At 35.0% G+C, this 21,679-nt stretch overlaps 1 protein-coding gene across 4 annotated transcripts in view; it reads right to left on the bottom strand.

Annotated features, from left to right (window-relative positions):
• The window catches only part of nbs (nibrin), a 285,502-nt gene that overhangs the window by 41,913 nt on the left and 221,910 nt on the right, over window positions 1-21,679 (bottom strand). For all 4 annotated transcript variants that reach the window (XM_090397995.1, XM_090397996.1, XM_090397997.1 and 1 more), the window contains one exon: window positions 3,595-3,638. In XM_090397995.1, the coding sequence (XP_090254121.1) occupies window positions 3,595-3,638 (44 nt within the window). The remainder of the gene's footprint in view (window positions 1-3,594; window positions 3,639-21,679) is intronic.

The raw sequence follows: 21,679 nt of genomic DNA, 5'->3' as shown, positions 1-21,679 counted from the left end.
TTTCCTCCCAATATCTCAGCCCTGTTTGAGATATTCGGAGGAAATGAACTCAAGCTATTATGTTTTGGGAAAAAAAATTCTACAAACAGATACAGGGGACAGCCATGGGTTCTCCACTTTCTCCATCCCTGGTCAACTTCTTCATGGAGACCTTTGAAGAAAAAGCCTTAAACTCAGTCTCACATAAACCCACTATCTGGCTATGGTATGCAGATGACCATTTGGCCACACGGCTTGGATATGTATGCTCCACAATTTCTTAACACATCTAAACAATCAACACTCCAGGATCCAGTTCATCTTAGAAATGAAAATAACAATAGTCTCCCATTCCTAGACATTCTGATTACATGCCAGCCTGATGTATCGCTGGCTTCTCTGTTTACAGAAAACCTACACATACAGATAGATACATTCACCAGCAGTCACACCTCCACCCCTCCCAATAATATGGGATTATAAGAGCCCTATATAACAGGAAAAAATTAATCAGTTCTGATAGCAGTGCCCTAACTACTGACTTGATCATATTCTCAACACTTTCTTAGTCAATGGCTATAATCCCCAAAATATCCATAAAATATGAAAACCTTGTAACTGCAACCTTCACTTGAGTAATCTCAACCAGAGATTACTCAAGATCTATCACTATTCCATATATCTGGGACACATCCAAAAAACTGATAAAAATCCAAAGAAAATACAACCTTACAACAACTTACAGATCACATAAAAAATTGGCATCCCTCATCCACTCAACCAAAGACCAGACACATTCCCTAGACCTACCAGGTCCCTTGAAGTTGCAAACTGCCTACTATGGCCAAACATTATAACTATTATTTTCTTGAAAAATAATAGTTTGAGAAGCAGTGTTTAAGCTATCTACCAGAAAAAGTTTTCAGTACACTGTATTATTAGAACCCACAGTGCTAAAAGTTTATACAACAACATTATGTGCTCTGTAAAATGGAAGGTTTTTTTTTTCTTCTAATTATAAAAATTAGTAGTTCAAGATATGTTAAATCAAGATTCATATCATGTTAGAACATAATTAATCATAAGATATATTTCAGCGATTACACCACATTTTTTTTTTTTTATTTAGTTATATAAAACACTGAAATAATAGTTCCCGACAAGTTTCGTAAATCGTAGGATTTACATCTTCAGGGGGTAAATAGTATAACTTAAAGTTTAAACAAGAGAATTAATAAATACAAATCATAACCGTCTGGCTATTCATAAAAGTCAAATAACAGAATGCAGATATATAACGTTATTGACGTTGAACAATACTGGACGATGTCACATGTTCTTGTTCTCGTTCATACAGTCTGAGCTCAGATTGAGGTAGATTTTTTATTAGAGCTGACCACACGTGATGGAGAATTAAACCTTGATTTTTATTGCATTGGGTTGGGTTTTTTAGCATATTAGCAGCTTCTTTAAATTTTCTTATATAACTGTTGTTTTCTATGTATGACATAGTGGTTTTTTGCCAGAGTACATCGTGTCCAGTGGAAGTGGTATGGAAAGCAAGACCTGTTTTTTGTTCTCTTTTGTATTGTACATCTTTTTGGTGTTCAGCCATGCATATTTCTCCAGATCTTCCTGTCTGTCCTACGTAGCAAATCCTGCAAGAGCAATGGATTTTGTAGACTCCTGGTTTTTTAAGAGGATGATGAGGTGGTTTTGGTGGATGTAGGAATCTTGAGATTTTTTCCATAGGAAGGAAGGCTACTTTTATGTTGTGTTTGTTCATTAATTTGGCTAGCTTATCTGTAACATTTTTGATATAAGGAAGCGAGATTGCGTTTTGTAATCCTGTTTTATTGTGTTGTTAGCTGGAGGCATTTTGAGGATTCTCTTGATGGTTTTTGTTTCATATCCATTCTGTTGGAGGATTTGTGTTAAGTATTTTAGTTCTTCATTACATCTTTCCTGTGTGCTGGAGATATTGTATGCTCTGTCTCGAAGAGTTTTAATTAAGCTTATTTTTTGTGAAGGATGGTGGTGTGAGGTTGCATTTAGAAATCTTCCAGTGTTTTTTGGCTTCCTATATACTGAGAAGGAGAGTTTACTTTCTTCATTAACTTCTAATAGAATATCCAGAAAAGGAAGTTTTTTATTTTTTTCTTGTTCTAAAGTGAATTTTATGGTGTTGTGCAAATTGTTGAGATAATCTTTGAAACTGATAAGTTCATCTGTTGTTCCACTGAATATGATGAAAATATCGTCCACATAGCGTAGCCATATTTTTGGTTTTTTATGGTAATTCTTAAGAGCATTGTTTTCAAAATTTTCCATAAATAGGTTTGCTAATACTGGTGATAATGATGAATCCATGGGCAGTCCTTCTTTTTGTTCCCAGATTCTATCTTTATAGGTGAAAAAAGTATTGTTTATACAATGTTTAAAAAGATTCAAGATGTCCGGAGGGAAGAGGTCTTCTAGGAGATTCAAAATTTCTTGTCTCAGGACATTTGTAAACAAGCTGATAATGTCGAGACTTTGCTAAGATGTCTGTTGGACCAATATGTATATCTTTCACTTTTTCTATGAAATGTTTACTATTTTTTATGAAGGAAGATGTTTTTCCTATATGTTGTGAGATCATGTTGGTGAGGTATTTCGCCAAGTTGGAAGTCGGTGAATCTCTTCCATCTACTATTGGTCTTAAAGGTATATCTGTCTTATGGATCTTTGGAACACCATATATTCTTGGTATCAAAGGATGTTTTGATTGTAAGTATTTTTTAAGTTCTTCCGTCCAGAGAGGTACTTTTTTTATTAGATCATTTGTTTTTTTGTGTGTAGGCCAAGTCGGGTCTCTGTCTATGGGTTTGTAGGTGTTGTTATCTTCCAGGAGACTCTTCATTTTGTTATCATGTTCTGTAGCATTTAAAACGACAGTTGCGTTGCCTTTATCTGCTTTTATTATGACAATATTTTTGTCATTCTTTAACTTTTTAAGGCAAACGTATTCATTGTGAGGTAGGTTCTTGTTTAATTAAGGTTAATTCTCTTGTTTAAACTTTAGGTTATACTATTTACCCCCTGAAGATGTAAATCCTACGATTTACGAAACTTGTCGGGAACTATTATTTCAGTGTTTTATATAACTGAATAACTGAATAAAAAAAAAATGTGGTGTAATCGCCGAAATATATCTTTTGAAACAATTAGCCACAGAAGTCTACGCCTGCAATAATTAATCATATTAAACAAATAAATCATCTTAGTCATAAGACAGAAACATTCAATTTTTCATTGTTCTTAATATTATTAAGTTACAAAATGAATAATAACTGGCATATAAGAGTATGAAACAGGGTTAAATATCAAAACTGGAATTTTAAAAGTTGTGAAACAAATAATGGCACATAACTGTGCATATCTCAAAGGCAGCTTAGGTTCACTGGCATACTAAAAGTACTGTTGCATGTTTACTTGCATTTATATAAAGAAATATAAATATATACATAAAGAACATATTCATAAAATTTTAAAGGTTTTTTTAAAGGTTTCCTGCATGCCAATTATCATTTCAATAACTGAGAGGGAGAAAGAATTTTGTAGAATCATTCTTACCTAAATATCTTTTCGCTGTTTTCTTCCTCCTCCTCTTGTAGTGTCTATAAAGTAAAGATGTGCAAAATAAAGAGGTACATTTCTTTACTACAGAATATTTTAAAATATTCTATTTAGAAAAAGAATTTATGACTGCTTTTATTAAGTCTGGGAAATTAACTGCTAAATATAACTTAGCTTTGAGTTTCAAATCATATGTTCAAATGTTATTTTTGTTTATTATTACAACCTCCATGGAGTCAGCAGACTCACTGTGGGAGGTTGATTCAACTAACAACATATTTACCATACCAAATCTTAAAATCTTTAACACTCTTCGTATTAACAACATATTCTGTTAATACGTTCCATTCACTAAATTCTCCATATAAAAAATCTACTCCTCATACCCCCCTCTTCACCACACTCTTACATAACTTCCAGGGATGTCCTCTGGTTCTTCCACGCTTGCCTTCTACTCTTTTTATAATCCCCTATGGTTTAATCTGATAAAATCCTCTCACTAACTTAAACGTCTCTATCAACATCACTGCTTTTCTTCCTATCCACCAAACTCTGCAATCCACATTTCTTCAACCTCTGTCCATAGCCAGCACTCCAAAGTCCTGATATTGCAAGATATGTTTAAGCTATACTACAGTATGATCCTGTTTTTGTGTACCACTGTGGGCACTAAGGTGAGAGCAGCTCGAATTGAAGTTGAGTGAAATGCTGAAAGAAGACTACATCTTTTCTTCAGCATAACTGTCTATGTAAGTGCAACTACATTTATTATTTCAGTTGTACTGGCTCAGGGTAAAATAAACATGATTATCTCAATTTCAAAGCAAATATATTTGAAAATATCTTTAGCTATTTGCATTAATTTATTTTCATTTATTTCAAGTAATGGCAAAGATTATGAAAACTGTATTGCAAGATATCTAATTTTTAGTGAAAATTTCAGCTTTTAGCTGATATAATGGGCAGATCAACAAACATAGTTATAGACAATTTCAAATGAGATGTGAACATTGGCATACAATCATCTCAAACTACAGCAAACACCTTATAGTTAATTCACTCACTATAAATGTACTATCAGAAAATTCCATTTAAATTCTAGATCATCGATTTTCTTTCTTTTCTTGCCTATGAATTTTCTAAAGTGAGAGTTGAATTGTCTAACGTGAGAGTTGATCATATAATTAACTATGGTCTAGAAGATAAGAAACATCCAGATTGCATTTGAGAGTTTTAACTTTGACATTTGTCCCCCCCCCTACTTCTGTGTGTTCTTTTGTTAATGTTTAAACATACAGTAAAATGATAATTTATGGACAGGAGAGGAGAATAAAGTTTAAGAGAACCATTCAAACTGCAATTAAACACTGCAGGGAAGTTATGAAGAGCTCTTCAGGAGAAAAAGAAAAAGTAAAATCATATTATTCTTCAATAAATCAATATTTTCAGCTAATCAATTATGTTTCAGTTAAATTACATGAGGTGAAAAAAAAAAATTGTCATCATCATAATCAAATTCCTGATATATACTTTCAGACATGTACAGGATATTATGATAATATGACAATGAAAAAGTTACATCATTACCGACTTCCTATCAACAATTTTCTTTCAAATTAATCTGTTATTTGTCAGGACTTGAATATTATCAGATCTTATACTAATTGTATCTTCTAAGGCCCTTCTTACTGTATCAATCAGTGACTAATAACTGTATCTCCACTCCCTCCCTCTGTGGATACATAGCAGGAATTTGATAAGTTTTTTTTTTTTTGAGACATGTAACTTAGCGATGCTCTTAACAAAAAAACATAGTTAAAAAAAATAAATATATAAAATGGGGAAAAAATTGTGTTTTTATAATTATCAGCTTTATTTCTCACCAATCCAAAGAATAATTTTTCATAAGTGGGAAAATTAGCTAACGTTACACTATTTGGTGACCAAGTCAATGCTGTGTATAGCAGTTTGTCATTGCTTGTTACATATATTCAAGCACTAACATAACCTAATAAATTAAGTATCTTTCTATTTTTTTTTTTTTTTAAATTACACACACACACTCATCCTTGTTAGAATCATCATCATCAAATTCCTGCCATGTACCCTCAAGGGGTGTACAGGATATGATAGTACTACATGAAAAAATTACATCATTACTAACTTCCCATCTACAATTTTCCCCCAAATCAGTCTGTTTCTTGTCAAGACTCCAACATTATCAGATATTATATTTCTATCGTCTAAGGCACTTTGTACCGTATCAATCCACCTATATCTTGGTCTTCCTCTGGGTCGTTTTCCTGCCAACCTGGCAGAGAACATTTGTTTTGCTAATCTTTCCTCTCCCATTCTATTTAAGTGACCATACCACCTGAGATTAGCTCTGCTAACACATTCCTGGATGCTGACAATGTTAAGTTCTTTCCTAATATCCTCGTTTTTAATATGATATTGTCATTAATGCCATCTGTTCACGCCTATAATCTTTCTCAGGACTCTCATATCTGTGGTCTCTAGTCTTTGGTCAAGTGTTTTACTTCTGACCCAGCTCTCAGATCCATAAGTTAAAACTGGTTTGAACACTGTCTTGTATACAGCTAATTTAGTGTTCCGACTAATTTCTCTCTTATTCCATATGAATTTATTCAATTGACTTCCCACCATACCAGTTTTGCTGATTCTGTTGTCTATTTCTATATTGAATTTACCATCTTCACTAAAAATCTTGCCAAAGGCTAAAATGTTTTACTTGTTCCACAGGTTCTCCATTCACAACACAGCTGACATTTTCAACGATTCTGCCTATTTTCATTGTCTTTGTCATTTTATTGCTGACCTTCACATAATATATCTATTATAACAGTTATTCAATTTAGTCAGAGAATCTTGCAGATTTGTAGCAGATTTATTTAGAAGTATAACATCATCCGCATAAAGCAAAGAGCTGACATTAACATCTCCAATTTTGATATCATGTTTAATACCACTTAACTTCATAATGTGATCCATATAGATAATGAATAACAGAGGGGATAATGTACATCCTTGTCTCACACCAAATTTAACATTAAACCATCTTCCTGTACTTCCTTCAATTCTAACTGCTGACTTACAACTCAAATAAAGACTAAGTATTGCTTGATATAATGCCCCATTGACACCATATAACTGTAGCGTATTGAATAGCTTCTCTCTTGGCACCTTGTCATATGCCTTTTCCAAATCGACAAAACTTAAATACCGATCTTTGTTATATTCCCATGCTTTCTTGACTATTTGTCGTAAAGTGAAAATCTGATCATGACAGCCTCTATTTGGCATGAATCCAGCTTGTTCTTCACCCAGCTTTTCTTCCACAATTCTTCTCAATCGTTTCTCAAGTATACTTGCATAGATCTTGCCAGGAACACTTAGTAGGGAAATACCTCTGTAATTCTCACATTCAGTTTTATATCCCTTTTTATATATGGGTACTATGAGAGCTCTACTCCAATCATCGGGAATTCGTCCCTCTGTCCAGGCATTCTGAACTATGCATTGCAGCCACTGTAAGACTTTTATACCACCATACTTCAGCATTTCTGGTCGAATATCAACTACTCCTGCTGCCTTTCCACATTTTAAGCCTTTGATGGCTTTTTCTACTTCAACGTGTGGACAGACTTATGTGTTCGTCGAACATGTTGTTTATTATTTTAACGGTATAATAGAACACAAAAACTAAGTAAATAATTAATTTATTGACTTGATGCTGATAGGATTGCGATCTACAAAATTATAGATCGCAATCCTACAAACACACAAAAGAATAAGGCACGAAAATTATTAAAAAAAGTCACTTCCTGGCCCAAAGACACAGTTAACAAACTCAAACCCTTCCATGTTAAAACACCAAGGATCTATGGATCACCAAAAATTCACAAACCAGGCACACCCCTACGCCCAATTGTGGACAGTATAAATAGTCCCACATACAAACTGGCTAGACATTTAGCGAAGCTACTAACCACTCTCACTAACAATTCTCCCTCCTTTATCAAAAATTCAGCACACCTAAAAAGCATCTTACAACACCTCACCCTAAAAAGCTCAGACTTGATAGTAAGCTTTGACATCACTTCACTATTCACAAATGTACCACTAACAGAAACCCTCAATCTACTGAAGTCACACTTCCCCCCTGACATATTTGAACTATTCAAATTCACAATACATGCAGGATATTTCACATGGAAAGGGAAAATATACAAACAAATTGATGGGACAGCCATGGGCTCCCCCCTTTCTCCCCCCCTGGCCAACTTTTACATAGAACACCTGGAAAAGCAAGCAATCAATACAGCCACTCTCAAACCAACACTTTGGCTACGCTATGTTGATGATGTGCTTGCTATTTGGCCACATGGCCCTGAGACATTGAAAACATTCTTAGCACATTTAAATAGCCAACATCCAAAAATCCACTTTACTATGGAACTGGAAGCCAACAACTGTCTGCCCTTCCTGGATACACTCATCACACGTCTCCCAGATGGTTCCTTATCATTTTCAGTTTTCAGAAAACCCACACATACAGGCAGATACTTACACAAACAATCACACCATCATCCTTCTCAACAATATGGCATATTAAAAACGCTAACCCATAGAGCGAGAGCAATCTGTTCAAATGACAAGGCTCTTACTGCTGAACTGACTCACTTACGCCACACCTTCTTGGCCAACGGCTACAATCCACAAAAAATAAACAAAATACTAAACACTCTTAAGAAACCCCTCCCACCATCCACCACAGAGAACTACAACAAAACAGTCACCATCCCTTACATTAAAGGCACATCCGAAAAGATCTCAAGAATCCTCAATAAACATAAACTACGCACCACATTCAGACCATGTAGCAAATTAGCTACCCTCATCCGCTCACCCAAGGACAGCATTCCTCCTTTATCACATCCAGGAGTCTACCAAGTACCCTGCTCATGCAATCAAGCCTACTACGGTCAAACAGGAAGAACTGTGAATATCCGCATCAGCGAACATAAACGATACGTCCGGAAATATCATTATGGGAAGTCGGGCCTAACAGACCATGCTCTGGATACCCCTGCACACAGGATCAACTGGAAAAACACAAAAGTACTACACAGAAACCCATATAAATCAGGGAGATTGTTCTTAGAGGCGACAGAAGCCCTAAAACACACTCCAAATCTCAACAAATATGGCTGTATTAACTTGCCGAAGATTTGGGAGACAGTCATATTAAGAAAAAACTAGCACTTTTCTAGGACTCTAGTAATATATGATAGCGTTTTTTTTTTTTTTTTTTTTTCAGATAGAGGGCGCCAAAATCAGGACTCTAGTCTTTGTGTTGCTGCTACAATTTTGGTTAAGTACACCATGTTGTTTTAGTCTCGCGTATTGTGACAAACAGTGTTTTTGTGCTCTGAAGATGCTGGTTATAATACCAGCGAAATATCAGCATCAAGTCAATAAATTAATTATTTACTTAGTTTTTGTGTTCTATTATACCGTTAAAATAATAAACAACATTTTCTACTTCAAGTATGGATATGTATTCCTGACTGCATGCCTGGTCAGTGTTTTTTTACCACTGTGCTGTCATCACTGCTTGTTTCATTTAGCAGTTTTTCAAAGTAATTACTCCATACTTCAAGGATATCTTTTTTCTTCCGTTTTCATGTCACCTTTATCATCTCTAACTCCTTTTACAGCATTCTTTCCTTCATTCCTAAGCTTCTTCAACAACCTCCAGAATATCTTACCACCTTCTTGATATTTATTTTCAATGTTCTTGCCAAAGGCCTCCCATGACTTTTGTTTAGCTAGTTTTACACAGCATTTATCTTTCTTACATTTGTCTCTGTATTCTCTAAGAGCACAAGCTGACTTATTTGCCAGGAATTTTTGATATGCTTTCTTCTTTTCCTTCACTGCCTGTTTAACTTCCTGTATCCACCATGCAGTTCTAATTTTTCTATCCTTACAGACAACTTCACCACATGCCTCTCTAGCTGAATCAATCAATGTTTTCTTCAGAGTTTGCCACTGAATCTCCAAGGTTTGATTCCTGTTCTCAAACTCATTTTTTCTTCAATAATCTTTGTGTATTTTAGTCTACAGTTCACATCTGAGAGCTGCTCAACTTTTATTCACTTTAAAACTTTCTTACATGTTATTCTTTTCAATATGAAATTCAATTTTCTCCTGCTCAAGACTAAGTAGTGATCACTCCCAATTTCAAATCCTCTGTACACTCTGGTGTCCTGCACTAGGGAGAAAACATCACTATCAACAATAACATAGTCAATGAGACTTTTCTTATTCCTTGTCTCTTCTCTCCATGTGAATTTGTGCACATTTTTATGTTGGAACATGGTGTTAGTAATAACCAGTCCGTGTCCTGAGCAAACATCCAACAGATAATTGCCAATTTTTTTTTGGTTGCTCTTTTCTCCAAATTTTCCCAAAATATTTTTGTATGTCTCACAATCATTTCCTACTCTGCTATTTAGATCCCCAACAAGGACCAACTTTTCCTTTTTCATCGTGTCAGTTGCTTTTTCTAAAGCATCAAAATATTCCTCCACTTCTATCTTAGTAGAACCTTCTGTGGGACCATAGGCACAAATAAGTCTCATTGTCCAGTTCCCCATTCTCATATTTGCCCACATTACTCTACTTGAGACTGACTGCCATTCAAGAAGATTAGCCTCATATTTAGTGTTAAATATTATGGCAACTCCTTTTCCTTGATTGTCAATGCCTGAATATAACATTTTGTATTTATTGCTCAGAAAGATCTCACCAGTTTTTGTCTTTTTTGTTTCAGTCATCCCTATTATGTCGATCTGGTACTTATCTAATTCCTCAGCTAGCTCCATTTCTTTGCCATTCAGGCTTCTTATGTTGATAGTACTGATCTTTAACTCTGGTGATGTTGAGTTGGGGTTTGTTTTCAGATTTGTTCCAGTAGCTGACTTCGCTGTTCGCCCTGGTTCCCTTTCAAAAACAACGGGGGCCTTGTTTAACCGGGCAACGCCCCAGCTGGCATGAAATTTTCTCATGTTGCACCATCATTTTTTATTTTGGTTTAACCAATAAGAATACAATTTGGTCAGCTAAATCCCAAATTGCCAGCCCATCCTCGTTCGTTCAGTATCCAAGTAGATACCCAACAGGGTGCACCACGAGAAGGTGAGGATTGGACATTAGGTCAGAAGCTCTGGTCGGTTCTCTGCATTCCTTTAAAGGCTATGTGGAGGTCTCCTCTCAGTTATACAGCTTTGACCCTTAAGCACCCCTGTTAGAATCATTTATGATTTTAATATATGATTATTAATTTTATCATTTATGAAGTAATTTTGAATATTTTTTTTTTGTGTGTTCTAATGTGAATTATATTTGTTAGTTGTTTTCTTTTGTGAGAATACAGGCTTCTCTTAGGCCATCTTTGAATGTATCTAATCGAGTGCTGTTTTTCCTCTACTTTTTTCAAAATACACACCTTTCTTGTACTGTTTTCCACATTGTTAGATTAGAAACAACCATTATTCTTATTTATTTCCCTCTTCCCAAAGTTAATATTTAATCTTTTAAAAAATAATTTCTTAAAAAAGTGCCTAGTCTTGTTTAAATTCTTTTCATTAGAAGTCATCTCTTTATTTTGTTTTCAATAATTTTTATTATTTTGTATTTTACTCAGTTTATTAAATGGAATTTATTCCTTATTGAATTTTCTTTTTATATTCTCTTTCTCTGTTAACTACTGATTCAAGGTGATGAATTTATACAATTCTTCCAACGGGTTTTCATCAGTTATTATTTGCTTACTTTTATGTATCCTCCACCGACGAAGGGTTGTAAATCTATGGTACATCAGTACTGTGAGTGTGCTAAGGGGTTTTTAAAAATCTTTTTTTTATTATTATTATTAGTTGCATTTTTATTTATTTCTCTGCATAGTCTGGAAACCTTTCTTTAGAACAAACATGAAACGTTTTCAAATTATTTCAGACTTCCAACAAGTAGGGTGATGGTCACATACCTAACACTGAAATTCATCTCCCACCTAAAGACAATTACAAACATCCACACCCATGATGGAATTCAAACCCACAACCTGTTAGAGAGTGGGTAAATTAACCAGTGAGCCAAATACTCACCAACTGTTTGCATTTATCTTATTATTTTTGCTTTCTCATTCTCAGTTTGCAACTAATGTTATAATTTCACAAATGAAATGTGCAAATTCAAATCACAAAAATTATTCAAAGTCAATTTGTATTTCTGTTTAATCTTATCTTCTTTACAATTCATAGCAATCAAACAATTAAAAATCATTATCACAGTATTTATGAATCCATTCACTCATTTTCATAATACACTGTATTGATAATACTTCTCATTTTTTAAAACTAGATTAGCTTGAAAATCAAGAACAGTTAAAGATTTTTGGCAAGCCTACAACAGAACAGATCTGCATACAGGTCCAGATGTGGCCATATTAAAGCCTTATAAAGGGGAATAATAATCTTCCTATCTCTGCTTGTCAGTGTGTTCTTCAACTGAATGAACCAGTTCTTGATTGATCACTGAAATTAAGAACCATCATGTCCAGTCAGTACTTGAAGGTACGACCACTTGAAAATATCAGATGCTGCTGGATTTAAATATAGGTGTATCTATAACATAACCCAGCCATGCTTAGTGAAAACTTGACATGCTGGTCCCAAGCCTGGATAAATGGGGAGGGTTGAGTGCAGGGCTAGCAACCCAGTCTCAGAAAAAAAATTTTTGCTATGCAAACTGAAACCTTCCAAAATGTGATACCGGATGAAGAAAATAGAACACAAACTACCATGAACATGAGGCAACTCTGTGAAAGCCCTTCTGGGGAAGCAGAGGTGTGGAAGAAAATGATAGACACCTTACCAAAAGACAAGCTTGGACTGGGATGTTGGAATATTAGAACCATGTTTGAAACTGGGAAGACATACCAAGTCTTAAGAGTCCTAGAAAAATACAGATTACAAATAATGGGACTAAGCGAAACGAGATGGACAGGAACTGGAAAAATCAAATTAAACTCTGGTCACTACTTAATCCACAAAATACGAATGACCACACAAAGGGAGTTGCACTAATGATGACAAAGAAAGCTCATGGTGCACTAACAGAGTAGAATCCAATATCCGAAAGAATACTAAACACTAGATTTAAAGCCTATATATGCACCAACAAATGATGCGATTCAGGAAGAAAAGGGTATTTTTTATAACATGCTACAGAGAAGTATAGAAACAACAAATAAAAAAAATATGCAACTCATAATTGGAGACTTTAATGCTAAGGTTGGAAATGATAATACTAATAAAGAAACTGTTATGGGAAAGTATGCAGAAGGAGAAATAAATGAAAATGGAGAATTACTTATAGACTTTGTATGTTCAATCAGCTTGTAATAGGAGGGAGTCTCTTCCAACATAAAAAAATACATAAGTGGACATGGATAGCACCAGATAGAAAGACAAAGAACTAAATAGACCATGTACTTATATCAAGGAATTGGAGAAAATCACTCCTGGATGTCAGAGTTAAAAGAGGAGCCGAGGCATATTCAGATCACTTTCTCCTAACAGTTAACATAAAAGTAAAAATATTTAAAAATAAACAAACAGTGCACAATAGGAAGAGTTTTAGAATTGAAAAACTCAAAAACAAAGAGATTAGAAATAAATTTATAACAACTCTACAAGATAAATGGGATAAACTCAAAAAAAGAGAAGGAGATAACATAGAGGAAAAAATGGACTAAAATTAAAGACATACTAATAAGCACATCAGAAAAGATATTGGGATTTCTAATTGGGAAAACTAATACAGACAAAGAATGGATATCAGAAAACACCAAATTAAAAACAGAGGAGAGAGATAGAATAAAAGAGAAACTGTTACAGATTGGCAAAAATGTTGAATATTAAGGTACACTTGTTTCTCAAGAGCTTCTCTGTTTGTTTTTCCTTTGAGAACCATGATCTTTGTCTTGCTAGAATTGAGTTGAAGTCCTCTGTTATTACTGATCTTGATAACTTTGTTAAGAATTAGTCCTAGTTCTTCCATATCATTACAAAGGAGTACTGTATCATCAGCATACCTCAGATTACTGATCAATTTACCTCCTATCCTAATTCCTGTCCTGAGCTCATCCAATGCTTCATGCATGATGTCCTCTGCATATATACTAAACACGTGAGGAGAAAGTAAACATCCTTGTCTAACTCCTTTTCCAACTTGAAGCGAGTCAGTCAATCCAACACCTGTTCTTAATGTGGCTTCTTGTTCCTTATACAAGTTGGCTATCAACCTGATAGCGTGTTGAGAAAAACCCATTCTTTTCATCACTTCCCACAGTTTCACATGCTCAACACTGCCAAAAGCTTTAGAGTAGTCTAAGAAACACATTACCAGAGGGAGTCTGAATTCTTTATATTTTTCTATGATCTGTCTAAGGCAAAGGATCTGATCTCTGGTGCCCCTACCTTTTCTAAAACCTGCTTGTTCCTCAGGCATCTCTGCCTCAACTTTGGCCTCAATCCTATTTAGCATGATCTTTAATAAAATTTTGCTTGCATGAGATATCAAACTAATAGTTCTATAATTCTTGCATGCCTTCATATCACCTTTCTTGTATAGTGGTATGAAAACTGACTTCTTCCAGTCTCTAGGCCATGATCCTGTCTCCCATATCCTTGTAATCAATCTATGAAACACTCTTATCCCTCCATCCCCTGTGGCCTTAATTAACTCTGCTGGGATTTCATCTGCACCTGGGGCCTTATTGCTGTTGAGCTGCTTAACTGCTCTTTCAACTTCATGCCTAAGTGGAGGAGGTTCCAAATCAAAATTTTCTTGGTGGGAGGACTCCACATTTTCTTTATCCACTCTGCTGTACAGTTCCTCACAGTATTCTTTCCATCTGTTTTTGATTTCCAACTCTTCTGTTAGTAATGATCCATTCCTGTCTTTGATGACATTCAATTTAGGCTTAAACTTGTGCTTTAAGTCACGAACTAAATAAAACATCCTTTTATAATTATGCCTTCTCACCTGGAACTCTATTTCTTCACATTTATTAGTATAGAACTTTTCCTTGTCCTGCTTGATGGCTCTTCTGATTTCTCTATGTAATCTCTTGTATTCTTTGGTCCCCGTGTCTCTTTGTTTTTCCAACCGTCTTCTTTTGATTAGTTCCCATGTTGAATCTGATATCCATGGGTCTCTTGGTTTTCTTATTGGGCTGAGATACGTCTTCACTGTATCCTGTATTATCATCTTGACTCCTTCCCAAAGCATTTCTGGTGAGATTTCCTCGTTGGTCTCCAAAAAATCATCCAACTGAGTTGATGTTTCTTCTGTGAACCCACTAGAAATTACTCTAACATCCAATCTAGTGAAATGTGCCTGACCTGGAAGTTTTTGGAGTCTTAGTCTTACTTTGGCTCTTACCAGCTGATGGTCTGTACCACAATCTGCTCTAGGACAAGTATGCACATCAGAGATGCTTGTCTTCCACCACTGGAGAGCCAGGATGTAATCAATCTGGTGCTAGTAAAATACTAGCAAGGATAATACTAGAAAGAATCAAAATAGAAACAGAAAAACAACTAAGACCAGAAAGGCAGGATTTAGAGCTAATAGATCATGCACCGACCACATTGCTACTTTACCAATTATCATAGAACAATCACTGGAATGGCAGGCCAGCTTATATTTAAATTTTATCGATTTTGGACAACTTTTGACAGTATAAACAGATCTTCCCTATGGAAATTACTTAGACATTATGGACTCCCAGAAAAAATAATAAGAATAATTTAAAAAATGTATGAAGATTTTGAAATTAAAGTAATACATGGAAATACCCTCTCAGAACCATTTAAAACAAAGACAGGAGTAAGGCAAGGTTGTATACTCTATGTTTTTAATTGTCACAGACTGGGTGATGAGAAAAGTATCTCATGGAATTATAGGATTACAATGGTTACTTCAAAACCAACTCCACGATCAAGATTTTGCAGATGATATCTGCTTACTTGCACAGAAGCACCAACATATAGAACAAAAAACAGCAACACTGGTAGAAACAGCCAAAAAGTTGGTCTTAGGATAAATAAAAATAAAACAATGTTAATGAAAATAAATGCAAAGCAAAATAAACAAATAACAATAGAAGAAACACTGCTTAAAGAAGTAGAACAGTTTATATACCTTAGTTCAATAGTATCAATAACAGGAGGAACTACTGAAGATATAAATAGAAGGAAACAGCCGGCTTATTCAACTTTCAACTAACTTAGAAACATTTGGAAAAACAAGAATTTGTCTATAAAAACTAAAATGAGAATATTTAACTCAAATGTAAAGGTAATACTAATGTATGGATCAGAAACGTGGATGTTAAACAAAAAAAGATAGTTAACATTGTCCAGGTCTTCCTAAACAAGCGCTTAAGAATGATACTGGGAATATATTGGCCAAAACAAATATCAAACAAAGAGCTATGGCAGAGAACAAGCCAAAAACTGATGCTGCAACAGATACGCAAAAGGAAATGAAGATGGTTGGGGAATGTGTTGAGGAAAGAAGATAAAATAATAGTAAAACAGGCTCTAGATTGGAACCCACAGGGTAAAAGAAGATGAGGAAGGCCAAGAGAAACATGGAAAAGAACAATACTGAAAGAAATAACAAATATTAATAAAAACTGGAACTAAATAAAAGCAGAAGCAAAAAACAGAGTCTGGTGGAAAATGTTGGTGGAAGACCTATGTTCCCAGGCGGAGTGAACAGGATTAAGTATCTATAACGTGGTTGGAAGAACGATGGAATGTGTATGTTCAAAAGGAAAACATTAAGTTCGATTCTCATCATTATACAAATGATTTTCAACCGCAGGTGAGTTAGCTAGTCTTATACAGACATACAGGTTTCCTACCCCAGAAACTAAGGGTTTTCCTACCACAGAATGCAGACATGTGGTGCAGATCATGGTTACAGTGTAGTCTTATATATGCATAGAGGTTTCCTATCCCAGAAACTAAGGGTTTTCCTGCCACAAAAATGTAGACGTGGTGCAGACAGTGGATCATGGTATAGTGTACAGTGACCTTCTGCAATGAGACCTGGAAGTCAAGGACTTATTGCAGGAAAATGCATAGTATATACTATACTATGCAGGCATCATATAATAATTATTTTAGGTTGAAAGCATTTAAGAACATTAAAATTCCCTCTTAATAACGAAAATATCAATAAAAGAACTTTTATTCTCCTTATTATTACTGTTATACGGTATCTACATGAAGTCAGAAAACTCATCGTGGGAGTCTTCATTATTCACACAATACCTAACATACCACTCCTTAAACTCATCACTGATGAAGCACTTGCAACCATCACTGGCAACCATTCCACCCATTCACTACCCTTCAAGCAAAAAAAAAAGAAGTCTAATCCTAATACCCTTACTAATCACACTTACACAATTTCTGCAGGTAACCCCTCGTTCTCTCCATTCTTGCCATGTACAGAAAAAAAAAAAAGTCTTCAATGTCAATCCTATAAAATCTCTTTAATAACTTATATGCTTCTATCATGTCTCCTCCTTTTTCACCTATCAGTCAGTTTTTGAAACTTGCAGATTTTCAATCCTCTATTCTCACAGGGAGCATCCCACAGACCTGCCACAATTTTTGTCACTCACTTCTGGATACACTCCACTACTTTTTCATCCCATGGAATTCAGATGAACAGATCTGCATGCAGGTCCAGATGTGGCCATATTAAAGCCTTATAAAGGAGCATAATAACCTTCCTATCCCTGCTTGTCAATGTGTTCTTTAACAACAACATATCATATTATGTTGTTCTGGCTATCTTTGCATTATACTCTCTGAATCTGAACTCCCTAAGGTGAGAGCAACTTTACTAAATGGATACAATCCCTGTCCACAATCACTCCCCCAAAGTTCCCGGCCTCATCAGCTTCCTGCAGTTCCATCAATTTCTTGTACAATAAGACCTGTCGAGAATCCATACTTATAGAATCACATGTGTATCACAGCAAAAACTAATTTAATGTATATTTCATCTTACATAAAATAAAATACCAACAATGTGAGCAGAGAACAACAGAAGCACGCATTACACTGGAATCCCTCTATACACACAGTTGCATGTTCATTGGGTAAAAACTATTGGGTTGAAAATAAAATTAGAAAACTTGAACTTAGAAATTAAATTTAAGAATGCATATTTATTTAATACAGTTAAGGATAACAATTTCCCACACTTTAGTAATGGTAAGGCAATCATACTGAGGTTGATTCAATGAAGTAGAGCTTCAGCACTTTCTTTGTATAATCAGTCATGTTTATACATGAATCTATGTAATGATTTAGTATTTTAGGATCCTGTGGCTAGTGTTTTCAATCCCATGTTGTGTTAGGTCAGATATGCGAGGTTTCATGAGCAGTATGGTCTTCACGTTAGAAATAAGATTGCCTTTGGCAATAGTAAGATAAGTTGCACAAACATGATACTCCATGATATGTGGCATGTAACATCATTGGTGAGAGTTTTTCTTTTGGAGAAAGTAACAGATTATGAATTAGGTTGATAGGCTTGTAGGTAGTGATGAATTTATATTTTCTCATACTTTTTTCAATAAGTTCAGAGAAGTCTTTAATATATATGGTACAGGAGTCCCATGGATTTCTTCTTGTCTTGGTAGCTGTATAGTAGAGCTGTTAATTATTTTCTGTGTTACTCTTGGATTGTATACATTTAGTAAAGCTGTTCGTTTTTCAGTTTTTGTCCAGTTCTCACAGCTACAAACCAATCCATCAATCCAATTCATAATCTGTTACCTTCTCCAAAAGACAAACTCTCACCAATGAGGCTATATCAGGGGTCTTGAACACATGGCCCACGGGCTACCTGTGGCCTGCGGAGCTCTTTGCCATGGCCCGCCGGCCATTTTGAAAAAATAACTACTTAACTTTATTCAAATTAAGTGGATATTGAATCCAACATTATTTCTTAGCTGAATAAGAAACTCATTGGCTCTTTATCTCAGTAACTACTTAACATTAAAACACGATTAATTAAAAAATAATTTCAATGCAGCCCATGGGCCACTAAGCTATACTGTGGTATTTAGAATTGTAAAATGCTTTCTAGGTTCACAAGGAATGCTGTGCATTTGATACTTTACATAAAATCCTATAAAAATAAATATTAAATAGACATGCTTCTTCAGCTATCTACCAGCACCAAATGGTACTTAAGTACTAGTACTAACACCACAGGTAGATAGCTGAAGCAGTAGTTCGTTTCCAGATACATCTCAAAGGTTCTTGATACTTCGTTATTTTCATATAAATACAAGAGGATCTCATCCACAGTCAGTCAATCATGAACAGTGTGATATTCGTGTATAAACGCACACAGATTCATCGTATCAGCCATAGCCTATTGTGGTTTTATACTGTGAGACTTTTTTTCATTGGTGTGAGACATATTCAGTGGATAATAACCGTTACACGGCCATTTTGGATCATTTTTGGGTTCACCTTCCATCACTATGGCATCTACGAGTAAAAAGCGTAAATCAAGTGATTCTTGTCGGGTTTTTAATGAAAAGTGGACCAATTTATACTTTTTTTGTGTCGATCGATGATAAGCCAGTGTGTTTAATTTGTTGCGAGTCAGTGTCAGTATCAAAAGAATACAATATAAATCGACACTGAGACAAAGCATGTGTCGAATTTCGATCACCTTCAAGGGCTGCTTCATGTGAACAAAGTGAACCGTCTCCAAATTGATTTAAAATGCCAGCAGGGTACATTAAAAAGGCAGAGAGAAGAGAGCAAAGCGTGCATCAAAGTAAGTTATGTAATAGCTGAAAAAATTGTTTATTTTTTCAGCTTTTATGAAAAAATTGAATACGCTGCGCATAGTGACTTCCAACATTGATGCCAACATCGATCGACAAGCTGGTCAAGGAAAAGCATTGCTAAGTTTCCCATTGACATTGTAAAAAATGAATGTTTTCTTCATTGAATTATTGTTTTTCAAGTATTGATTGTATTTACTTATCATGAATCCGACTCCTACCTACGCTCTTAAAGCTGAGTTTGTTTATTTTTATAGGATTTTATGCAAGGTATCAAATGCGCAGCGTTCCTTGTGAATCTGGAAAGGATCTTACAATTCTAAATACCACAGTATAGTTTAGTGGCCTGCGGGCTTCATTGAAATTTTAAATGTGGCCCATGTCTGAAAGGTTGAAGAACCCTGAGCTATATGGTGTATACCATCAATCCTATTCATAATCTTCTCCAAAAGACAAGCTCTCACCAATGAGGCTATATGGTGTATACCAAGTACTATGTTCATGCAACTTGTGTTACTACAAACAAACAACAGGAAGATCAGTCAATAAGCAGACCACAACCAGCTCATCAAACCCCATAAAGATGGTCTAAGACAACATGAGATTGAAAACACTAGCCACAGATCCAATGGGAAAATACTAAACTATTATATAGATTCATATAATAAACATGAACATTTATGCAATGAACTTGCTGAAGCCCTACTACATCGACCTAACATCAATCATAATGACTGCCTTACCATTCCTAAAGTGGGAAATTGTTATCCTTAATTTTATTAAATAAATTTGTATTATTAATTTTAATTTTTAAACTCAAATTATCTAATTTTATTTTCAGCCCAATAGTTTTCAAACAGTGAACATGCAACTGTATGCACAGAGCAGTGGCGTCGCATGCCCACTAAGGTTAGGTGTGCTGTCTTATGGCTAATTCAACCAGTGCTACAAAATTCATGTCAATTTAACTGTATGATTGCATTTTATCGATGAATGAAATTTCTAAGAGGTGCATAGCACATCAGCACTCATTTTAATTGGTCCAATGCAATTAATTGTAACCAAATCTGTGTAGAATGGGGGGGACAATGTTTGTTTTAAGATATATTAGAAAACAATAATTAAGGAGAATGCTATATTTTGTCGGTATATTTGAATTACTTAAATGTGTAAATATAATAGTAAATTTGGAAGAGGAGGACGAGGCTTTCCTCCTTCAACTGCAATCATACAATCTGCAAAAGCTCTGCCAGAAAACAGTACATTCAGTAGATCGTCAATGCTGTTTCCCATTATAAATATGGACAAAAAAGTTATAAATTATTTATAGAAAATTATATATTAAAAACTTGTCTATATCGGTGTCCTAAACATGTCACCACACTTTACACACACAAAACAGATGAAACTCAGAAAACAAAAACAGCAACTCATGACAAATGACAGTGTTCAATGAATTGATTGACACAATAACAAATCAGCCACTGATTTCTGGGTGCTATTGTATCAGTACACACTCTACCATGCCTTCTGGATGGTTTAAAATCACCTGTGCCATCTATGTGTCTGTTCAGAGGGCTCAAAGGTGTCAGTATTTTTGACTGCACACCCAGGCTATTAAAGCAAATGTGATGCAATGTTTATGCATTGAAAAGTGTCCTCTTCATGAAGCATTAAACACAGTATATTAGTATACTGCATTTAATCTTGAGAATCACATGAAGCCAGGAAACAATTAGGGAAGTCTTTAACAGGAATAAGTGCAATATCGGGGATATTGCTATTCCGTGGGTGTATACCACACACACACACACACACACACACACACACTTAGCACGCCCTGAATATACACACCCTTGGTATATATAGAAGGATTCCAATGCAATACATGCACTGGACCGTTTCTTTTATTCAAATTCCTTACTGCTATTCTCTGTTCACACTGAAGATGTTGTTTGATATGCAAGATGAAATATTTATACAATAAATTAATTAGTTTTTACTGTGGTATACATGTGATTCTATAATCAGTTCCATCAATATAGTACATAGCATGTGATCTCTTGTTCCCAAAGTGCATCACTTTACACTTGCCAT

Source organism: Typopeltis vanoorti, chromosome 9, assembly GCF_054136105.1.
Source record: "Typopeltis vanoorti isolate ZY-2024b chromosome 9, IOZ_Tvanoo_1.0, whole genome shotgun sequence".
NCBI lineage: Eukaryota > Metazoa > Arthropoda > Arachnida > Uropygi > Thelyphonidae > Typopeltis > Typopeltis vanoorti.
Note: the sequence above shows the minus strand (reverse complement) of the source record. Positions and strands in the feature narration are given on the sequence as shown.